Raw genomic sequence first — 23,745 nt, 5'->3', positions numbered from 1 at the left:
ATTCCTGGGACATTTGAGACTTCCCTGGTGAAGGCACAGGCTCCTCGACACGCAAACAGCTGCAGGAGAGTGAAATCATATAAATGTATTTTCTCGGGTGTAAATCACCCAGCGATAGTGTTCTAGGGTTAAATATAAACTAGTTCCCAATACGTATTAGGAGTTTGATAAATGTAGTGTGTTGTTCTTAGATGTATTCAGGGACTATGAGGCTGACTATAGCGCCACCTTGAGTGCAGAAGAGGTGGAAACCCAAGCGGAGGAGGGAGGGAATAATCCAAGGGAGGCGGAGAATGAGGAGGAGGAGGAGGGTAGAGGAAAACTGTTTCTTTTACTTGGCATGCCTCCTCTTTTTCATTTGATTTTTAGCAGATAAATCCTGTTGTCCCTGTTTTCGATTTGTTTCTCTTCTGATTTTTTCTTGGTCTGTCGTTCTTTTTTTCCCTTCTTTCTCTTTCACTCTCTCTCTCTCATTGCATGAGCATGCAATTAAAGTATGGAAACCTCCTCTCCTTTTTTAGAAAGCCTTCTCGTAAAGCCATCTTAGTTACATAGTTTTTTGGGCATCATTTTTTTCCCATGCTGTCATTGTGTCTTTTTCGTCTTAGTGACCGAATAACAGAAATATAAACACGGTGCACATGGACTAATATAACACACTGACAACATCCTTCTGTTATAAATGTATTACTCGATTAGCTCTCATAATCTGTGTTACATAATGGCTTAAAATGTTAATCTGGCTGGTATGTGTGGTTTGATGACAGTTGGCGTCAGCTGCCACGAAGGCTCAGAGTAGATGCACGGAAGAAGCATGTGCAAATTTATTACATTAATCCAAACTACCTCTCCAGTCCAAGTCAGCCTGTCACATATATATGTTTTATTTTTAAAAAACACACATTTTTGACATGCTTAAATTTCAACTGCCACAATCACTAAGTGTACGAGGATATAAATATTTCTAAGAACATTTTCCGCATGCACATACAGTAATCCTGCATGTCTGTATATCTGGAAGGCATCCGTGCATGCACACATACTTGGATTTATAAGGTACTGTAAATACCTGCTAATTGTGTGTGTTGTTCTACCAGCAGGGAGGATCATGATTGCTGCCACTGCTGTCACTGTGACGGTGGGCAAGAAAACTGCACTTGCTGGAGGTAGGATGACAACTTCTGTTTTAATACACACCCTATCTGTCTCTTGCACACATGCTTCATCCCACCGCTGCCTCCCTCTTTCTCATTTCTTTTTAATCTCCTCTTACCTCTCATTGCTCTTTCAGTGTTTTCTCTGCCTCTAAATTTTCCATTTCTCTTGTAAAACACTCAACCCCTGCATATTTAAAGCATATTGTTCTCCAGTTTGCTCTCTTGCTTTTGTTCTTTTCTCCCTCGTCCGTGTCTGAATTTTCTTACATTTTCACCAAGTAAAATCAGCTTGCTGCAAAATGTATTGGTGGATTTGTTGATGACATTCGAACTTGTTGAGTGGATGTTAATTGCCTGTGGTTTGAATTATCAGCAAGACTTTGCTTTGTTTGGCTTAAGTTCTGGCCCCTTGTGACACTGATGAGTGTGTCACATTATTGCATTTGAAAAAAAAGGGAGCTGTAATTGAGTGTGTGAGTGCGTCTCATTTTGTACGTTCAGAGTCTTTGGCTTTGTTTCACTGATTCACATTTTAGCAAAAGGTTAGTGTTTGTGTGTGTGTTTGTGTGTGTTTGCCCTGGTAAGTACATCTGTGACTGATACACTCATCAGTCATAATTATCCGAGCGAAGAATCTCTGAACAAGTTTGCGTGCGTGGCTGTCAGCATTTGGTGTCTCATTACGATGACAGATAGACAGAAGCACAGTTAAACACACTGACACAAACACGCGCTTATCTGTGTTCCTCAGCTTTCCTAGAAATAATCTCAGGTGTGAAAATCTTGTTAAATTTGGAAGTGGAAAACAGGAGATAAGGGAGATATGAGAAAGAGTTTAAAATACATGTTTCAGTCTTTCTCTCAGCCTTGCCAATTGTCATTTTTTACAGTTTTTCTTTCCTTTGCTACATTCTTACTCTTGCTGCTGGTTTAGAATCCACACTGTTGCAAAAGGCTGAACTTAGACCTACAATTTGGCTTACTGAATCTATTATGGGGTTTCATTAAACCACAAGCTACAAAGGAAAGATGGATGTGAAATAATTATGATGTCTAAAAACAGTATTTGATGTGTGTACAGTATAAATGAGATATATTCCAAAAAATATGGTTATAACAACAACATTTTTTGAATTATACATTCACCAGCTTTTTCAGGTTCAACTGCTGTTCAAGTGCTCTTAAAACAATTAATTTAATTATCCAATCACATGGCTGTTACTCAGTGGTTATATTCAAGAAGACATGGTCAAGACAAAGTTCCAACTGGCTATCAGAAAGTTGATTTTTAAGTGACGTATGAAAAAAAAGAGAATATCCAAGGAGCAGCAGTCTTCTAGGTAAAAATATCATGTTGATGTCAGAGGTCAGAAGAAAATGACCAGACTTCTTTGAGATGATAGGAAAGCGACAGCAACTCAAATAATCAGGTGTGACAACCAAGGTATGCAGATGAGCACCTCGGAATGAACAACATGTCAAGCCTTCAAACTGATGGGCTACAGCAGCAGAAGACCACACTGGGTGCCATTCCTTTCAGCCAAGAACAGGAACCTGAAACTTGATCAGTAGAAGATTTGGGTTGCTTAGCCTGCCTCCATTTCTGCTGTGACGTTTTAATGGTGTGGTCAGAATTTGGCATATACAACATGAAAGCATGGATCAGTGGTTCAGTGTATCAATGGCTTTGTATCAATGGATGCTGGTGATATAATGGTGTGGGAGATATTTTCTTGGTACACTTTGGGCCCCTTAATACCAAATGAGCATTCTTTAAACACCACAGCCTACCTGAGTGTTCATGCTGACCATGCCCACCCCTTTGACCACATTGCACCCATCTTCTGATCTATTTCCAGTAGGATAATGCTATATGTTACAAAGCTCAAACCATTTCAAACTGGTTTTTGGAACAAAGCAGTCCATTCGCTGTATTCAGATGACCTCCACAGTCACTATACAGTGGCTTGCAAACTTTTCCACATTTTGTCACATTACAGCCACGCACACCCCACTTTTCAGTTATTTATTTGTAAAAAATGTTTGGAAACATGTATGATTTTCGTTCCATTTTCGTTCGTACACCACTTTGTATTGGTCTTTCACGTGGAATTCCAATAAAATTGATTCATGTTTGTGGCTGTAATGTGACAAAATGTGGAAAAGTTCAAGGGGGCCGAATACTTTTGTGAGCCAATGTATTTCAATCTAATAGTGCAGCTTTGGGATGTGGTGAAACAGGAGAGTTACATTGAGGATGTGCTGCTAACAAATCCAACCCAGTACTAGCAAGGAGTGTTTTCTGAGTAAATATAATAATCACCATTTCGTGGGCACAAAAGTTAAAGTTCATCACTAGATGCCAAGTCCATCAACTTCTCTCCAAGCTGCAGCAAACTCAGAGGGGATGGTTTTATAAACTTATTGGTATGTGTGTGTAAGGAACACATACACACACCAAGTCTCTCACAAGCACATGACTCAGTGTGTTTCACCCTTTGATGCTCCTCTTTAAATCCTCACATACATCTCTCTTTTCTTAGCCTCTGCTTTCCTAAGCTGTCAGATCTGTCTGCCTCCACATCACATTTCTCCTCTCTGTGTTTCCTTTTTCTTTTCCCTATCATGTCATTTTTTTCTCATACCCCTTTGCCCTAACTTCCTCTCTACCTTTGTTACTTACTGCAATGGAGGGTTTCTTGTCGAGAGTAACATTCACATAGCAAAATCAAATATTTAGAAGCTGCTTGGTCAAGGAACTCGAGCACATACGCTTAGAGGTGTATTCACTCCTTGTAATGCACATTACATGCTTATGCATTGTGAAGAATGAGAAAGGTAATGTAAGCACAATGAAAAGCACAGCTTGCACACATGTGCCAAAATAAAAAGACAAGCACAGAAATGTGAAGACAAATAGTTTGAACTTGTTTTTTTTCAGTTGATTGGATATATGATGACTATCTTCACTTCTGTGTTTCAAATTGCACAAATGTTTGCACCTAATAATGTTGCAAATTACACATTAACTAAAATAAATCCTAAATTCAAAATATATTTAATATTTGCATGACTTTAAGTATCTAAAAATATTGCAATTCTACGTATAACCACTGAGTGTCAGTGTTTATCTGGACAGAACACAGTCAGTTGTCTATCAGCGTCTCTGTGCATCTTGTGCTCAGCTTTCATGCTCATTTAGTGGCAGATTTAATTTCTTCTTCTTTCATGAAGGCCATGGATTTCCTGTGTCAGAGGCTGATCCAAAATCAGTGCACAGTGACTACAAAAAGACTGTGGTTATACCGTCTGAGGGCTCAGCAATGGATTAGAATATCTCTGTGGCATAAGTGACATGCTGTATATAAATAAACCTATTCCTACTGATGCAGAGGCAGACTTGGGAAAAGAGGAGGAAAGAGTGATGAGTGTGTGTAAATAAAAAAAGACAGAGACAGAGGGATAGAGCAGGCAAAGAATAAAGAGAAGACATTTTACATGGAGGAGGAGAGGAAGCACCTAATAAGGATATAAATGAGCGAGAAAAGGAGGTAAGATCAGGGTGGAGACAAAAAGGGCACACAATAGACCAGACTGAGCAAGTGATAAAGAGACAGAGATGAGAGAAAGGAAGGTGAGAAGATTAAAAAATGATAGGAGAAGAAGTGACAAAAAGATAAATTGAGACAAGAAAACTGAGAGGGGAATGGACCCAGAGAGAACAATGAAAGGTGAGAGGAAAAAGAGGGAAAAGTATGGGAAAACATATACCTATATTCAGATTAGGATTAGGATTCAAGATTATTGTCAGTACACATTTAAAAATACAGGGTAATGAAATACAGTTTGCATCTAATCAGAAGTGCAAAGAGCAGTAAGTGCAAGAAGAGCAGATTATATACAGATAAGGGCAGTGTAAAAGGTGGGAGTAGTTATGTACAGATTATGTACAAGTAAGTTAAGTATACAGATGTTTATACCACATCATCCGTGAAAAGCAGAGATGAGATTCTGAGGCCACCGAAGTGAAAGCCCTCCGCCACTTGGCTGCGCCTAGAAATCCTGTCCATAAAAATTATGAACAGAACCGGTGACAAAGGGCAGCCCTGGCGGAGCCCATCACCCACCGGGAATGAGTCTGACTTATTGCCGGCAATGCGAACCAAGATCTTGCAACGGTTGTATAGGGATTGAATGGCCCGTAGCAATGGGCCAGACACCCCATACTCCTGTAGCACCTCCCACAGGACACCCCGAGAGACGCGGTCGAATGCCTTCTCCAGGTCTACAAAACACATGTAGACTGGTTGGGCAAACTCCCAAGCTCCCTCAAGTATCCTTGAGAGGATAAAGAGCTGGTCAAGTGTTTTGCAACCAGAACGAAAACCGCATTGTTCCTCCTGAATCTGAGCTTCGACTAGCGGACGAACTCTCCTTTCCAGCACCCTGGCATAGACTTTCCCAGGGAGGCTGAGGAGTGTGATCCCCCTATAGTTGGAACACACCCTCCGGTCCCCCTTCTTAAAGATGGGGACCACCACCCCGGTTTGCCAGTCCAGGGGTACTGCCCCTGATCTCCATGTAACATTGTAGAGGCGTGTCAACCAGGACAGCCCTACAATGTCCAGACCCTTCAGGAACTCGGGGCGGACCTCATCCACACCAGGGGCTCTGCCACCAAGGAGTTGTTTAATTGCCTCAGTGACCTCGTCCCCGGAAATTGGCAAGTCATCCCCTTCATCCCCAGACTCTGCTTCCTCCTTGGAAGACATGTCAGTGGGATTAAGGAGGTCCTCGAAGTATTCCTTCCACCGCCCGACAATTTTCTCAGTTGAAGTCAGCAGCGCTCCGCCAGCACTATACACAGTGCAGGTAGAGCAAAGCTTTCCCCTGACAGTTTGCCAGAATCTCTTCGAGGCAGTCCAAAAGTCTTTTTCCATGGTCTCTCCGAACTCCTCCCACACCCGAGTTTTTGCTTCAGTCACTGCCTGAGCCGCGTTCCGCTTGGCCTGTCGGTACCTGTCAGCTGCCTCCGAAGTGCCACAGGCTAACCAAGCCCAATAGGACTCCTTCTTCAGCCTGGTGGCTCCCTTCACCTCTGGTGTCCACCATTTGGTTCGGGGATTACCACCACGACAGGCACCAACCACCTTGTGGCCACAGCTCAATGCAGCAGCTTCAGCAATGGAGATGGTGAACATGGTCTGTTCAGACTCAATGTCCCCAGTCTCCCTCGGAATGCTGTTGAAGCTCTGCCGGAGGTGTGCATTGAAGATCTCACGGACTGGGGCCTCTGCTAGGCGTTCCCAGCACACCCTCACTATGCATTTAGATGCACCGGGTCTGTCCAGCGCCTCCCCTGCCACCTGATCCAGCTCACCACCAGGTGGTGATCAGTTGATAGCTCAGCCCCTCTCTTTACCCGAGTGTCCAGAACTTATGGTCGCAGGTCTGGTGATACAATTACAAAATCGATCATCGACCTGTGGCCTAGAGCGTCCTGGTGCCATGTGCACTTATGGACACTCTTATGTTCGAACAATAGAGTGTTTGTTATGGCCAAACTGTGATTTGCACAGAAGTCCAATAACAAAACACCGCTCGGGTTCAGATCAGGGAGGCCGTTCCTGCCAATCACACCCCTCCAGGTCTCGCTGTCGTTACCCACGTGAGCACTGAGGTCTCCCAGTAGGACAACAGAGTCTCCAGGTGGAGCACCTTCCAGCACCCCACCCAGGAACTCTAAGAAGGCTGGGTACTCTGAACTGCCACTCGGCGCATAAGCGCAGATGACAGTCAGGACCCGTTCCCCGACCCTAAGGCGCAGGGAACAAACCCTGTCATCCACCGGGAAGAACCCCAACATACAGGCAGCAAGCCGAGGGGATATTAGAATACCCACCCCAGCCCACCGCCTCTCACCAGGGGCAACTCCAGACTGAGACAGAGTCCAGCACCTCTCCAAAAGACTGGTTACAGAGCCCAAGCCATGCGTATAGGTGAGCCGGACTATATCTAGCCAGTACCTCTCAACCTCACGCACTAACTCAGGCTCCTTCCCCACCAGAGAGGTGATATTCCATGTCCCAATTGCCAGTCTTGGTAGCCGGGGATCAGTCCGCCAGGGCCTCCGCTCCTGGCCGCCGCCCGGCACACATTGCACCCGACTGCTATGGCGCCTCCTGTGGGTGGTGGGCCTGCGGGAGGATGGGCCAATATCCCCTTTTTCGGGCTGTGCCCGGCCGGGCCCCATGGACTAAGGCCCAGCCACCAGACGCTCACCCTCGGCCACTGTCCCCGGGCCTGGATCTAGGGCGGGGCCCCGGTAACCCTATCCCGGGCAGGGTAAACTGTTCCCTCAATGTTTTCCACATAACGGTCTTCTGAATCGCTCTTTTTGTGGTCCCTCACCCAGGACCAATTTGCCATGGGAGACCCTACCAGGGGGCAAAAGCCCCCGGACAACATAGCCCCTGGGATCCCTGGGACACACAAACCCCTCCACCACGATAAGGTAGCGATTTACGGAGAGGGAACTGTATACAGATGTTCTATATTGCTATACAGAGGGGCAGATATACAGATGTACTATGAACAAATATACAGAGGTACCGATGTGTAGTAATCTACAGAGTGCTATGAATATAGCTACAGTAGTGGAAGAGTAGCACTCTTGAACAGTGAACAGTGAACAGTGTAAGTACGTATTGTAATGTGAGCATACAGTGAATGTTCATGGTCATTGGGAGGGATGAGGGGGAGTGTAGATGGTTAAGTGACTGTGAATGGAAAGTTTCAGCAGGGGACTGAGTTTAGTAGGGTGACAGCTGTGGGGAAGAAGCTGGTATTAAACCTGCTTATTATAGAGCCTTCTGGAGGGGAGGAACTAGAAGAGTTTATTGGGAAGATATAGTCCCTGGGAATGATGCATGCCCAGCATAGACACCTCTGCTTGTGGACATCCTCAATGGCAGGACGTGGAGTCCCTGTGATGCGTTGGGTGGTTTTCACCACCTGCTGCAGTGCCTTGTGGTCAGCAACAGAGCAATTCCCATACCAGACTGTGACGCAGTTGGTCAGGATGCTATCTATTGCACAGCAGTAGAAGTTACCCAGTAAGTCAGCAGACAGGTGATTCTTCTTCAGTGTCCTCACGAAAAAGAGGCGCTGATGGGCCTTCTTGACCAGGCTGGAGATGGAGATGTCCCCAGGAACTTGAAGCTGAAAACCCATTCAACAGCTGTGCCATTTATGTAGATGAGGACATGGGTGTCTCTCTTCTCCTTCCTGAAGTTCACAATGAGCTCCTTGGTTTTTCTGGTATTCAGGAGCAGGTTATTGTCAGCACACCATACAGCTAGGTCCTTTACCTCTTCCCTGTAGTTAAAGTCATCGTTGTCACTGATGAGACCAATCACTGTCGTGTCATCCACAATCTTGATGATGGAGTTGGATCCATACCTAGGTCTGCAGTCATGGGTGAAAAGGCAGTAGAGGAACAGGCTCAGCACACAGCGCTGTGGAGTGCCAGTGTTGAGTGTGATGTTGGTAGAGCAGTCATGGCATGACCTAACATGCTGGGTTCTGTTGGTCAGAAAGTCCATGATCCAATTATACATAGAGTTGCTGATTCCAATTTCCACAAGTTTAGTGATCAGCTTGGCGGGAATAACTGTACTGAATGCTGAGCTGAAGTCAACAAACAGGATTCTTGCACAAGTATTCTTGTTGTCCAGGTGTGAGAGTGCACAGTGTAGTGCTGTGGATACAGCATCCTCTGTACTCCTATTGCTTCGATAGGCAAATTGGTGAGGATCCAGTGTATGGGGAAAGCATGTCTTGAGGTGTGCCAGGACCAGTCGCTCAAGGGACTTCATAACTATGGGTGTGAGTGCTACAGGGCAATAGTCGTTCAGGCACGTTGATTGTTTCGGCACTGGCACAGTGGAGGTGTTCTTGAAGCACGCTGGTACTACTGACTGGGCAAGAGACAGGTTAAAGACCCCTGCAAGCTGAAACATATATATCTTATATATATATATATATATATGAAGGTATAGGCTAATTAATGTGTTTTTGACATTGTATACTTATTCCACCTATATCTGCTGATGTGCTCTTTAATCCAAATTATATTTATTAAATAAATAGTCCTTATATTCTTTTAAACCTTATATTTAGTCTGAATGCAAATATGACATAGGTGTGATATGTTTTTATTTAAAACAATGCATATTAACTAGGAAATGCTTCATCACCATCTTCATAGCATCGTTGTCATAATCACAATCATCATAACAACACAACACATGTAGATTTCTGAGCAGTGTAGTCTCAGAGGCCCTTGGTCATCATGGCTGCTGCAGTTTTTACGTAACAAACTAGAATTTATTGTTCTTTATGCACACAGACTATAGGAACAGGATCAAGCTAGCTAAGATACTTAGCTACAAACAACACAAGACCTGCAGACCAGGGGGTGAGAGGACAGTGTTTCTGGATTCAAAGACAGAGTTTAGCTTTTGCTTTCGTTACGGCGCTACCTCAGAGTCTCTAAAATTCAAGGTTATATCACACAGTATTTAATGTCAGCATGTGCATCCACGAAGACGTCCAATGTGAAGCTAATTTGGAAATTGCTTTTGCTTGAGCGCTTTCTGCATCTTTTCAGGTTAGTGAAGCAGCCATTGTTATTAAATTTTGACAAATTTTAAGTTATAATGTACACCCAAGGTGTTTTGAACTCTATGATGAGATGCTCTTTCTGGTCATCAGTCAGCTCTCTTGCATCCAGAAGAGCTAGACTTACTTTTTCTGACCTTTTCCAAATTGTTCTCATTGTAACTTAAATACACATTGAACATAGTTATTATATTGTAAAAACAATCCATTAAAAATAAGCTTGTAGATACAGATTTTGACATCTTTGTAATTGCAATATAGACAGAAAGTATCTTCATAAATGCAAATACTGTTTCTTATTTTAAAATAACTCTGTTTGCACATGATTGAAATATTACCCAAGGGCTTCCAGTCGTTCATCATAACAACAACTCTGCCATACTTTGTGAAGTAAAAAGTCCAATCCTCGATGCCTACTTTACCTACCTACAGAATTCCTGTGATAATATTAGCCTCATCATGGAAATCACTTAATTAGGAAAATTAAACACCTTTTTTGCCTCATTCCAGTTTAAGATTACAGAAGATGCATTGGCAATTCTAAATGAAAATTTTGGAGCATTTAAGGAACATGTAGATACCTGTCAAAAGGTAGGTGTTATTATTTATAGTACAAGTACTTTCCAATCAACATTTGCCATCATATCCAGAGTTTATGTCAGTATATTTAAATGAAACACAGACATTACTTGTGTGCATGAAATACACACGCAGGGATATAATTTGGTCCTCCTGGAAATACTAATCCTGTACAAACAGGGATTAAGTCGCATTATGAAAAAATATTTGTAGGAGATAAAGCCACTGCTATTAAATTTAAAAAAAAAAATACATGTTAGAGCTCTATGCCAAATGATCCCAACCAGATTAACATTAGGCATAAACTGGTAAACTCTTTCTATGCTTCTTTCAGAAACCTTACCAGCTAGTCAACACAAATAAATGGAAACAACAAAGAAATGTTACACAGATATTTAAATCTAAAACAGAACATAGAAGCCATTAACACAATAAAACACATACATCATGAATTGATACAGAAAAACCGTAAACGGCTACTTTAAACGATTCTGGATTGTTGGGCCAACACACCATAGAAGACTAGTATAATCATATGTATCTGCATCATACCCAGATATAAGATAACACACTATTAATATAAGTTTATTCGCAGCCAATCACAAATTGAGAGGGAACGATAGTTTTAGTATGGGGGGAACTTAAGTTAGTTATTGTACTCTGCTAACTGTAAAATAATAACGTTTACCAGGCCATAGATAGGGATACTCATGAAAACACTACGTAAAGAGCAAACAATCAAACCGTTTATGTGACTGCACTGAGAAACGAGTGTTAATCAAGCGATTCCTCTCAAATTAATGATAATTACGTTTTCTTTTTAAACACAAGGACTCTTTGGCAGTGACATTTTCATGCAACTTCCATTGCATATTGCAGACTGTTCAAGAAAAACAAACAGACAAGACTATGGGAGAAGGGATGCACAAAAGGATGGAGTCTTTAAGGAGTGTGAAAAAAACCTCCTCAAATAGCACTGGATAGAGAAAAAAAAGATAGCGAGATAAAGGGATGAGAAGGAGGAGGGGTAAAAATAGCAGCTTTTTTAGTTTAATCCCTCTTTTTTTAATAATCCCTCCAGGCAATTCATCCATCTTAGAAAGAAAGAAGGAGGACAGGACAGAAAGAGAGAGGCCAGAGGGAATCTGTTTAGGGAAATAAAGTGCACAAGCCTGAAGTTTGTAGTTTATAGATGAATTTTTGTAGTCCTTGCCAGAAAACCAGGATTCTCTGAGGTTTTTTTTATGCCATAGTAGCAAACTTTCACCTCTGATAGGTGAAAGGAGTTTCAAAATGAGTTCAGAACAAAGAGCATGTGCTTTAAAGCAAAGTCTGTGGTCCTTTGGATCTCAGTAACTGTGGTGTAATCTTCTTTGATCCAGAAGCATAGTCCAAGTAGCATCAGAACATGGATTTGATCTGATTCTTTTGATCTGTCCGGACATTTATCATAACCATTTTAAGCATCAAACAAGTAGGAGCTTTTTCTGAAGCAGGTGAATACAGCAAATTCAACATTCCAGTCATATGGTTTAATCCTCCTTGAGCTGATTGATAAGATCCAAGTCAGAATCTCATGGACAGCTTCAGTTTTGAATACCTCCAGGCTTGAATTAGTCCACAGAAGATCCAGAGCAAAAGTGAAGTCTGATCCGAACAGGCCAGAGTCCCACTAATGTGATAAATGAATGCTCATCTGTAAATCCAAATGGTTTTCTGTTACATATATCAGATCTAGCCTCAGTATCTTTCCTTTGATAAAGTAGTAGATCGGATTTCCATCTACAAATCGTCTTAATTTTCTATCAGCTCTCCTCATTAATGTCAGTTTCTTTCTTGAGGTCTTGGAGGTTGAGGAGAAATCAGAGGAGGATCAGTCCAGAAGAGAGTGAACGGGTCTGTGCTCAGATCTTGGTTTGTTGAGGGGTTTACTGGCTTTGGAGAGGCTGAGAAGGAGAAGGTTACAGATAAACTGAGAACTGCAGGCTACTTCCTGATACAAGAAATTCTTCTCATATTGGTCCAGTCAATACCGTACAAATTATGAATCCCTGATATCTCAGCCCAGGTTTACAAAAACTGGCTCACCGTGCACCATGAGTGTTCTGTAACTACTTAAATGATATGTTTCATACTGAGAGAGAGGAACCAATTTTTTTTCTCCTAGCCAATATACTGGTAAATTCAACAGCAGTAGGTGGCTGGTAGGCGAGTTGGAGGGATGTTTGGGAATGAATACTGCAGTGAGAACGGGTCCAAATGGAAGAGAGAATCTGGGAGCAGATAAGGTATGTGTGTGAGGGAGTATGTTAGAGAAAACGACAGAGTGGAGGAGGTTAAAAATAGAAAAAGAAAGGAAGACAAAAAGTGGGAGAGGTGTCAGTTTGAGAGTCACAGGGAGAGATACTATAACCGTCTGTGTGTTTAAAACAAGCTCTTCCATCTCTCATCTCTTTGAGCCCTTTTAATTTTCACCCTTTTCATCCCTAAGCCTTTGACGTGCCAAACCCCCATGCCATCACCCCTTTAGGCAACAGAGGAGATCTGTTTCTCATCCCTGTCCTCTCCATCAGCCTCTCCATCCCCCATTAGCGGTTGCCTCTTCTTTAGCTCTCTCTGGTATTTGGCCATCAGGGAGGCGTAGATACAGCCGTAAGCCGCGGCAGCCACCATCATTATGCAAACAATGCCACACACCACGCCGGCAATTACAACCGTACCAATGGCACGCCGCACGCTTACAGGTCGGTAGCGAGAGCGGGTGCAGTCCTGTGGAGCCTCTCCACCTGTTCCTCCACTTCCAGTGTTTGAAGAGGAATCATCAGCAGTGCTGCCGCTGCTGTCAGAAACTGGTGTCGACCCGCTGGGATTGAGAGCGTTCCTGCTGCAGGGAGGACCGCCTCCTTGTCCCGAACGAGAACCCTCGCCCCCTCCGTTCTCATCTTCGAGTTGGAGGCAGTAGTTGAACATTTCCACCGGAACGCCACGGATGTCTCGCCCACGCAGATCTTTCGGTAGTGTGCACTCCACCGCATCCACCTTCCCCCCTAAATGGAGAGAGACAGAGGTGTAGAGACAAGAGGACAGTGAGAGGTCATTTATAAAGCGCCTTATGTCGGTAAAGCACTACCAATTAACGGAAAACGTAGGAAAGACTTGGTCGGGGGTGGCTGTGCCAACACTGGGATGAGTCATACATCACTTCACAGACACCAAGTTTACTGTGCCCGCAACGCTAGGTTGGAGATAGCCTCAACTAAACCCTTGTATAATTCATGAGATGACATGCCTGGCTTCAGCAAAAAGCGGTAGCATGTGTAGACAGGAGAAATATCTGAGTCACTAATTCCCACTGGTGGCACGAGGGTACAGCCCTGCAAACACAGTATTCGTAACAAGGTCACATGCTAGAAAGCCATTGATCTGCATTTTCAGATAGGGCAGGTTAAGTGACAGAAACAATAAGATAAAAGCAATGCAAAACAGAAAGACAGAATGAGTATTTAGCCCCCAGATTTTTATCTCAGCCTGTGACAGAAGACTTTTTTACAAACACATCTTTCTCTACAAATATCTCCAGATATTACAGCTGTGCATATATAGTAGTCAACACAGGCTGCTCTCAAGCTTTGTCTTACTTTCTGCAAGACTGCTACTGCCATGATTACATGTTGAGCTATGAAATGTCTTCATGCAATTTGTCTGCTCATCTTATGATGTCCAGTGTCCTATGAGGTGTACTGAACTTAGCAGGAGTTAAGCCCAGCAAAGCAGAAGAGAGCAGAATGATGCAGAGAGGAGAATAGAGCATAAAAGAGAAGAGATGCTTCATTAGCGGGGCAGCTGGGGCCCAAGGCACTGAGGTGAATGTAGATTTTTACACATGAGGAGAAAGAGCGGAGAGCAGCTGCGGTTATCTGATGTACTAACAGCCCACAGAGACACGTGGATACAGTACAAGGAAGCGCACAATGAGCGCGTTAATGCGCATTATCACACTGATGCGCTTATATTATACAGCCAGAAGCACAGTGTTGCAGAAATGGAAACAAATACCCAGCCCCATAACCTCTCGTTTCTGCCCACTCCTTCGTGACCCCATTCAGCCTGTTGTCCTTTTCCCTCAGTTCAAATCAAGCGTAGCCTTTAAAAGTTCTTGTAACATAAATCAAACAGCCACCTCTGTACAGCAGCCACTCCATCCAGTGTTTGAAATCGCGGAGGTTGCAGTCACATTCCCAGGGGTTATGGCCCAGTTCCAGGTGTTGCAGATTGGCCAGCGGCTCAAATGCTGCCCTTTCCAAACCATGAAGCCTGTTACCCGCTAGGGACAGCCACCTTGGAGTAAAAGTAATAATAATAATAATAGTTTAGTAGAATTATATCAGAATAATCAGTGTTGTATGGGTATGTAACGCTTAAAATTGAGGGGAAAAAAACAAAACAGAATTATTTACTGAAAATGTTTGGTACTACTACTATCAGTCTTACTGGTTATGTCAACATTGTTGCCTTGGCCTGACTAACACGAGTAGTGCTGCTTAGTTTCTGTGCCAGCTGGTCAGCATAGACACAGTGTCTTCAGAAAGGTTTCCAACATTTTCACCTTCTTCTATGAAATTACAATAATCTTATAATCTTCTGATTATGTTAACTAAGATCTCTGCGCTCTCCGTCTGGAACATTATCCACGACTCTGACCTTGTAACTCATGAGAGAATATTACATTGTTCATAATTCTGGATCGTGATCTTACTCTAGTGTTTGGTCCTGTAAGTGAGCACCCGATTAAAATCAGTGTAAATGAATGTATTCTGGTGTGTACCTACCTTAGGCTCTGCAACTCATCCAGTAGGCCGAGAGGAATTGTGGACAGACCATTCAATGACAGGTCTAGACTCTGAAGACCGCTCAGACCCTGTAGAAACATCAAAAGCAGGCCTTTGTTTGATGGTTGGGCACTTTTTTTCATAAAACCCACTGGCTTTACACATCTTTGCCATGTAGCTACTGGCAGCTACTGATTTTAATTTACATTCCCAAGTGAAGTGATGACACAGACTTATCCTACTGACTGTTCTGATTTAGTGGATGAAAGTGCTGGGAAAATGGTTTGTTACTAATTTAACACCTGGACAGGGGCCCAATCTTTTAAGTATAACTGCTCAGGTTGGCTCGATTAAGCACAGCCCGTGAAGTTCAAATCCAGACGCTTAAGCTTTAGCTTTGTGGTATCAGCTTTGTTTTCTTTTTCAGTCACATTCAGTACACTGTAATGATAATACATATCACCCAGTACACGGAAGACAAAGACAGGTTTTCCATGCATTTTAGCAGGGAATATTTGAGTGTCCTATGTGATTTGTAGTTGGAATAATGCCATTTATTCTGTATTTAGTGAGCAGTGTTGAAGGCTTTACGAAGTATGGTGCTGTGTAATTTAGAGTGCCTACCTGGAAGAGGTCTCTGTCCATTACTGTTAAGGAGTTGTTGCGCAGAGTCAATCTTGTCAGGTTGGACATGTCTCTGAATAATCCGGCTGGTAAATTATCCAAGTAATTATTAGAGAGGTCCAGTTCCTAAAAAACGCATGCAAATTATGCACAATTTAGACACTGGTGGTAGCTGATGATCTTTTTGAGTATTACAAATAACTTTAACTTAATCTGGCACTTATGTTTAAAATAACTAGTGGTGTTTTGGTGGGTATGAAAATCTGAATTAATCAAAAACTGCAAACGTTTCATTGTACATTAAGCCTTGACAGGAAACAGAAGCAATTACTTCTATCTGATATGGTAAATAAGAGACATTCATAAATAAAGAGCAGCCAAGTGTTGTAACTAATGAGGTTGTATTCATTGCACAGAAACTATCAATTGTTTTGTTGCTGCCAGCCACAGTAAATGCAAATTTTTCCTGCAAAACCTTGAAAATGTCAACTTTCTCTTAACTTTTCAGACTGAGATCAGAGGTTTTCTGCAGTTTGCTCAATATAAGATCCGCCAGACAATATCATTTATTGTGCTGCACACACAGTGATGAACAACAATGTAACAACAACCCACAACATGTTCAGCTTTGAGGCAAAGAAAAATTTCACAACCTCCAGAGAAGTGAGGTTAGCAAAGGCAGCTGCTCCCAGCGAGGCGAGTTTATTGTTGGTTAGCAGGAGTGAGCGGCTCCTTGGAGGCAGGAGGTGCAAGGGAGGCAGAGAGGAGAGACCCCGGCCTCTGCAGTCCACCACCAGGCTGTCCGAGGAGCAGAGACAGGGAGGAGGGCAGGAGCAGGTTGGCGGCAGCAATGCAGCTAGGAGGCAGAGGACACAGAGGAAGACTGGGGGAAGAGAGAAGGAGGGAGGAAACAAAGGAAGGAGAAAACACACTTGTGAATTATTATTTCAATTATGTGTACAACCGGAAGGGACTGGAGGGAAAGTGTAAATTATGATTATGATTTTAATTAGAAAGTAAGTGCAAGAATCATTATCCAGCCCATGGTAAGTGTCTGTGAAATAGCCTCTCAATCTACGACGTTAATAGGAAGCAGAAACAATGATTATCTTTGATGCCAGTGAGGATGTTAAAGTTGTGTCAAATACACAGAACTGTACAGTTTTATGTAGAGAAAGATGTAAACGAGAATTAAAGAGGAAAGGGAAACAGACTCAGAGAAGTGGTTTTTGATTTGATTTTTCATTTCCATGATTTAGAAAGCGTTTTAGAAACTGCACAGAGAATCTGATTCATTGCTGTCTGATTGAAGGTTGCAGAAGAGATTTCCGCTACAAATCTGAGAAATCATGCAAACTTGAAACATGTTCCGCCTGAACTATCACAGCTGAACCAAAACAAGACTCAGACTAGTTACCGTGTCTCTCTTTCCCTTCTCTCTGTGTGTGTTTGTGTGCATCTCATGAGGGAAATCCCCTTTGTTTTATTTCATTTTCAGATCCTTGTTTTCCTGCAGACTACCGTCATTTCGTCATTTCTGCTCATTATCTCTGTTTATTTCTCCTGTTACATCCTTCCTCTTTGTTTCAAGTTTTCCTCACTGTTCTTTCTTTTTTTATTACTTCAAACTTTTTTTTTACTCATTCTTCTTCTCGTTGTTTCTCTGTGTGACCTAACATCTGTCTGTCTCTCTCTCCCTTCAATAATTTTCCCTCTCCCACTTGAGTCTCTTTATCTTTCTCATTCCCTTTCACTCCAAGTCTCTCGGCACTGCTCTGTATTCCCTCAGTGTCTCGTTACAGTGGCTGACTTTCTTTCCATCCAATTGCTTATCGGCACGACTTAGGCTTTATCTCTCTCTGTGCATGAGTGTGTGTGAGTGTATGTGTGTGTGGGCATGTGTTTGTGTGTTAAGCAGCAACAAAGCGTAATATTAAGAAAACCACTTTGTCTATACTCCAGACACAGACACAGCACTTTCTACATCCTGACAGGACTCTTTGTTTTGCCACCAGATTTCATCTCTTGCATCATCTGCATATTATTAGCATTTAATTTTTAGCGCACAACTCCCTTTTGCCACACTAAATCTCGCTCACTCCCTTGTTGTTATATTATTTTTTATCTGCATTCAGGTTCATTCCCCCCCTCACCACACACAGTGGTTCAGATGGCATTTAACGCTCTGAATATGACAAATCTCAGTGAAATAGATCTTTGGTTGCCAGACCACATAGCTGAAAAAAGAGAAAACAACATGATGAAGGTCAGAAGGTATGAGTGATATGAAAGTCATATCATTCTTCTAAAGCCGCTTTTCTTTCCTCAGGGCTTCTGTATCTCATTACTGATAAAATATGAAGTTTGTTATGGCGCAGTGAGAAAGAGCATTAATAATATAAAGTTTTATTCCTTTTGAACTGGTTCTAAATTGACTTTCAGTGAGGAAGAAAACCAGGAAATTCACTACCAGAAAGTGAACTTTAGCCTAATTAATCATAAATGAGAAGTCCTTCAGAATGGAATGAAGGGCTGACTGATGCTGAGATAAATGTATTAATGGACGTATTTGTAGTCTCATGTCAAATTGTTATATAGTCTACTGTATAGTTTATTGAGCACATACACTAAACGAGCTTTATTCTATAGGATAAAATGCTATAGCCAAAATCATAATCAGTGTATATTCATTCAAAATGTATTTTATTGTCTTTTCTAAAACTTTAAACTCTTTAAGTGGGTGGCTGTAGCTCAGGTGGTAGAGCAGGTCATCTACTGATCGGAAGGTTGGTGGTTCGATTCCCGGCTTCCCCTAGTCTGCATGCCAAATATCCTTGGGCAAGATGCTAGCCCGAAATTGCTCTCCGATGCATTCATCGGAGTATGAATGTGTGTGAATGTCAGTTGTGCTTGTGCGAATGGGTGTGAATGGGTGAATGCACAAGTTGTGTAAAGCGCTTTGAGTGCTCAGAAGAGTGGAAAAGCGCTATATAAGAACCAGTCCATTTACCATAAGCTAAAACTGTAAAGAAAAAAAATGTGCTTGATTTATAACAAAAGCATCATTGTAAAACAGAATTGGCCTTTTATTTCAGTTATTTTTTACTGATAAACTTTAATAGCCTTAAACTGTTACTGATAAAAGCCAAAAACAGATTTGAAATTAAAATGAGATTATTCACTCGGAGTTTGCAATATAATTAAAACTACAGCAGTTAAATAGAAGTCGGCACTCAGTAATTTAGAACTATAATTTTCCTGTTCTAACAATTATCATCCAACAAATATCTTAAAAGGTCTTTTTTTAAGTTATTGCTTCTTGTTTGCCCCTCTTTTCTTTTCAAATCCAAGAAAAATACCAATTTTTTAGAGAGCATGATTTTTTTTCTAAGCTAGTTGTTTTCCTCCCCTGCCTGGCTATTCATGAGTTTGCAACCACTTGGAAAATCTTGTCACCAAGGAAAAATGTACTGTGTGCCACAACCGGTTGCTTAAAGTTGCTGGCTGTCACCAGGTGAAACTGCACCAGATCCACTTTGCAGTTTCTTTTGTCACTATCAGATTGCCTTGGCAACTCATATTTTGTATTTTACTCATCAACTTGTCTGAAAGCAAACCCTAACTAACTGCTAACCATTAGTAAAACACAAACCAGAAACTGAGAACGCTGTGACTTACTGCTACTACCAGCACAGGACCACATACCTCTGTGCAACCAATTTCATGCCAGTGATTGCCGGCAGCCTTTAGAAACCAGTCTCCAACCAGTTGCGGAATACACTCTAGTGATTTCCAGAGGGTCACTAACCTGTCTCCAGATATGGTGAATTGGACTTTAGCAGTTGATTTCACAGCGACTTTCACCAGCCTCCATCAAACAACTCAGGTAATAGTGGAATACACGTTTTTCTCTCATTGCCAGATGGTTTGCTAACTGTTCTTTAGGCCTGTGTGACTGGGGAGTGATCTTACCAACTTCTGATCATGTGAAAGTGGTATAGAGTTTCTCATCTAAAAACTTTGCAGGACAAAATAAAGCTCATTCCCCCATTTTTTTTAAATCTTGAATTTCTTAGATGATGGTAGCAATTAAAGTTGTTTCCAAGCAAGAATTGCTATTTAGGTTTCTTAGCTTATTTGTGAACTACTTTCCCTCATTCTTGATAAATTTAACTAAGCACTTCATTTGTTCCTTTTACATATTTCTTTTAATCATAATATTACATGATTAAGAGAATTTAGACTTGCACTGGTGCAGAAATAGTCCGTTTTTTCTCAGTTTCCTTTCCAGACAGAACATGACCTCCCTCACTCAGGACATTGCCCTATTTTACATTCTGATCCAAAGTGCTTCAGCAAGTGAAGGCCTGTGCCCTCATAAAAAAGTACTAGTGCTCTAGAACTCTCTCTATCCTACAGTATAATCTTAATCTCTGGGAAAAATTAACTCCACTTCACAAATGGATAAAAGGAGAGATTTTTATAGTATCCTGAAGCTTCCTGTGCCGTCTGACTTTGTAGTGGAAACGCTTTAGAGTGCCAGGCTTTCACTCCAGCAGCTCAGTAGGAATCTAGAAGGCTTTTGCTATACACTGGCTTTGAATTTCCCATAACAGGTTGGAGCTATTTGTAAAGGTACAGTAGTGCAGGAGATTTGCGAGGATAATGTTGCTCCAAGGTAGAAGCACTGTTATACAACTGAGAGAGCAGAACGGAGCTGGAGAGAGAGAAATTGTGTTTATTTTTCTCCTCTCATATAATGTCACATTTTCAAAATGCGGTCGTCTTTGTGCACCAAAGAATACCTTTGCTTTATTTTGCAAAGGTATTCCTCCTCTCTCTCCACTCTCTCATATCTGTTGCCTAACACCACCCCTCTCTTCTCCCATCCCTTTGCTACTGTACATTATAACTCATCCGCTGCCACCCTCCCCTCAGTGCTGAAGCAGATCTTCCAACATTTATGAGTGGTTTTAGCTGCTCTCGTGGAGGTGGTGGTTGTTGTTTTTTTTGGCTTATTTTAGCTTCTCCAAATCCTCTCTGATGCAACGCTCCACACAGCCAAACCAGAAGGAGGGAAATATTCTGCCACATTTAGAGGAAGACAGGGAGAATTCTTTCCAAATAAGTTAAGTGGTTCTGTGCAGTTTAGCTCAGTCCAAACAGACTTCAGACTGAATCTTTTATAAGAATTCCCTAACACAATCCGTAAAAGCGCTGACATTCTTGGGAAGTGTGGGCTGGCGATGCTCTCAGCGATGGGAAACAAACTAAGACGCAGCATTAAAATGCAGAAGTGTGTTTGTGTTCGATCAAGGCAACTCTAAGGGCAGTATCGCTCGTCAGATTCTAAACAGCCTCATCTTGTTGTCAGAAGTGACAGTCATGAAACTTTTAGACACCAAGCAGCTCAAACCTGAGGAGTATTAATAATCAATGGTTGCTGCCTTGGATTCCAAATCCATGCATATTTCTTACCATATTAGAATGAAAATATAGTGTGTTTGTGCAATAATAGGCACATTCTTAATTGTTAATGAAGGCTGAAGAGTTTCTCTTGATGAAGAAAATGCATATTTCTTAACCTCTTTTCCGACTTTCCAATTATATTTTAATAAAACGACTGATCATTAGAGCTGTTTGTTTTTAATTAACATGATAGCTTGCCCACCCATTTACAATGTATGTGTGCTGGTTTTTGTGTTTGAAGTTGTGCGAGAGTTCAAATGGCATATCTATCGTAAGTAATCTCTGAAAGAGGATTATCCCTGCCAGTGTATGTTTGCATATTCATGTGTGTCCTTGTGTTTCTGTGCGCAGTCAGTTGTTTCCCTGGCAGCGATTTCTGTCTATATAGTTTCTCTGTATATGGAAAGGATTGCAGGGTCATGGCTGGTGCTGACATACGCATGGAAATACATGCACGTTTTAATTAAATGGACAAAAGTTCTGGACTGTACATACTTTGAAACTACAGTTTAACGTAAGACAGTAACTTCTTGATATAAACTAAAAAGGGACTTTTTTGGTTACTATTGTTTTGTTTCTTTAATGTTGTTACACTACTATATTTAAATACCTTATTGCTGTAAGTTTAATGCTTTTTTAAATTAAGTTTCTCTGGTTCAAAATCGGGCTTTTGGGCATTTAAGCAAAGAGCCTGTACTATCTCACTGAACGGTATAAATGCATTTTCCTGTTATAACAGGCCATTTGATAGGATGACATATATTTATGTTTGAGTAAATTAAATGCCACTTAAAACCACTTAAAACTGTTTTTCTTTTTTATTACAATGCTAGTGATTTTCTTTCTTTTATATGCAGGAAAAGCCCTGATGTGCTGACCAGGCTCTCAGACTCACCTTATGTTTATTTTATTTCTTTTCTTGAATTAAGAAGTGAAACTAATAGCATTACTGTATGTTGTGATGAATATGTTACTTTACAGTATCTTCTGAATTTTTGTAGCAGTACAGTATCGTTGTTACATGTTACAGTATGGGATGACCTTTGCAGTCCTGTGTACCTGGCGATGTTTGACAATGTCTCCAAGGTAACGGCTTTTGACACCTCAGGGGCCTCTTGTGCCTGTAAGTTTATATTCAAGGGCCCTTGGGTGACACTGAACCCAGGAATGATGTCATCAGCTCCGGCACTACTGTTACTGAGCCCAGTTGTATGTTACCAAGGGCCAAGCTGTTTTCCATGCAAGCGACAGACTTGCTGCTATCCTGTTACGAGGAGGACCAGCTGTCCTCCGCGCAGCAGACTCACAGGCCCGTGTTTCTTCACTCTTTTTTTCATTATGCTCGGAGTTTAAAACAAATCCATTGCTGCTATTAGAGTTTAATTTTTGGCACAATTGCCAATACCACATAACGCCCTTGATATAACGTTAAAGCACACCTTTATGCGAATAAGATAATAACCCCAAAAGTACTCATCCAGGCATCCATCCAGCTAATTTTGTGATCAGATGATAAATCAGATAAACTGTTACTGGTTACAGCTTTTTGAATGTACAAATTTATTTTTTTCCGTGATTGTTTTGTTTGTTTAAACGCTTGGGTAAGGGCACTGGTTTGTGTGAAGCAGGTGATTCATGTGCCCTTAAGGCTAATGCAGAGTCCCAGGTTGGAATCTGCCCCGAGGCCCCTGATCTTTCTCCCAGCTTTCTACTCTTCTGTCCACTGTCTTCTCACAACAAAGGGGAAAAGGGCAAAAATGTATTTTGGGGGGGGGAAAAAACCAACCTAAACAAGCAACCTGCCCTTGTAGTTCTATGAATCCGTTGCATTCGCACACTTTCAGTATTTTGTATTGAAGTTATAGAATCTGCTTTAATCCTTGTTTGTTTTTATTTTCATATCACCTTAAATATGATAAATGCTGTACAAATATTATATATTATTATGTAAGTATATATCATTTAAAGCATGTGTTTGGTGCATTTTATTGACAGTTAGTGACTAGTGTGGTTTTCCTGAAGTTGAATGGCACACAACAAATATCTTAAAACCTGTCATATATAACGTGAAATCAACCATCTGCATTACATCAGAACATGAATTGTAATGTTGCCTGTTTTTCTACAGCAGCAGCAGCAACATCCATGTAATTTCTCAGAGGCTATAATATGCCTGATCTCAACTGTAACCCAAGACCTTATTTACTTAGCAGACAGAAAATAGCCAGCTAGTGTGTGTGTGTGTGACTGCGTGTGTTAATACCTCTACACACACACACAATACACTGCAGCACTACATGTGTTTTTGGCTTAGATAGATAGATAGATAGATAGATAGATAGATAGATAGATAGATAGATAGATAGATAGATAGATAGATAGATAGATAGATAGATAGATAGATA

At 41.6% G+C, this 23,745-nt stretch overlaps 2 protein-coding genes across 4 annotated transcripts in view; one reads left to right on the top strand and one right to left on the bottom strand.

Annotated features, from left to right (window-relative positions):
* Nucleotides 1-23,745, top strand: part of cacna2d4a (calcium channel, voltage-dependent, alpha 2/delta subunit 4a) — a 106,715-nt gene that overhangs the window by 28,880 nt on the left and 54,090 nt on the right. For 2 of the 3 annotated variants that reach the window (XM_013910936.1, XM_013910935.1), the window contains exon 27: nucleotides 1,098-1,166. In XM_013910936.1, coding sequence (XP_013766390.1) covers nucleotides 1,098-1,166 — 69 coding nt within the window. The remainder of the gene's footprint in view (nucleotides 1-1,097; nucleotides 1,167-23,745) is intronic. The other variant, XM_005733420.1, reaches the window with a different exon arrangement.
* Nucleotides 11,442-23,745, bottom strand: part of lrtm2a (leucine-rich repeats and transmembrane domains 2a) — a 27,666-nt gene continuing 15,362 nt past the window's right edge. Inside the window, exons 3-7 of the mRNA XM_005733419.1 lie at nucleotides 16,525-16,754; nucleotides 15,872-15,997; nucleotides 15,248-15,336; nucleotides 14,599-14,756; nucleotides 11,442-13,465 (exon numbers count right to left, since the gene is read on the bottom strand). Coding sequence (XP_005733476.1) covers nucleotides 12,945-13,465; nucleotides 14,599-14,756; nucleotides 15,248-15,336; nucleotides 15,872-15,997; nucleotides 16,525-16,754 — 1,124 coding nt within the window. The 3' untranslated portion in view covers nucleotides 11,442-12,944. The remainder of the gene's footprint in view (nucleotides 13,466-14,598; nucleotides 14,757-15,247; nucleotides 15,337-15,871; nucleotides 15,998-16,524; nucleotides 16,755-23,745) is intronic.

The sequence above is a fragment of the Pundamilia nyererei genome, unplaced genomic scaffold (assembly GCF_000239375.1).
Source record: "Pundamilia nyererei isolate P.nyererei 1_Seehausen unplaced genomic scaffold, PunNye1.0 scaffold00052, whole genome shotgun sequence".
NCBI lineage: Eukaryota > Metazoa > Chordata > Actinopteri > Cichliformes > Cichlidae > Pundamilia > Pundamilia nyererei.
Note: the sequence above shows the minus strand (reverse complement) of the source record. Positions and strands in the feature narration are given on the sequence as shown.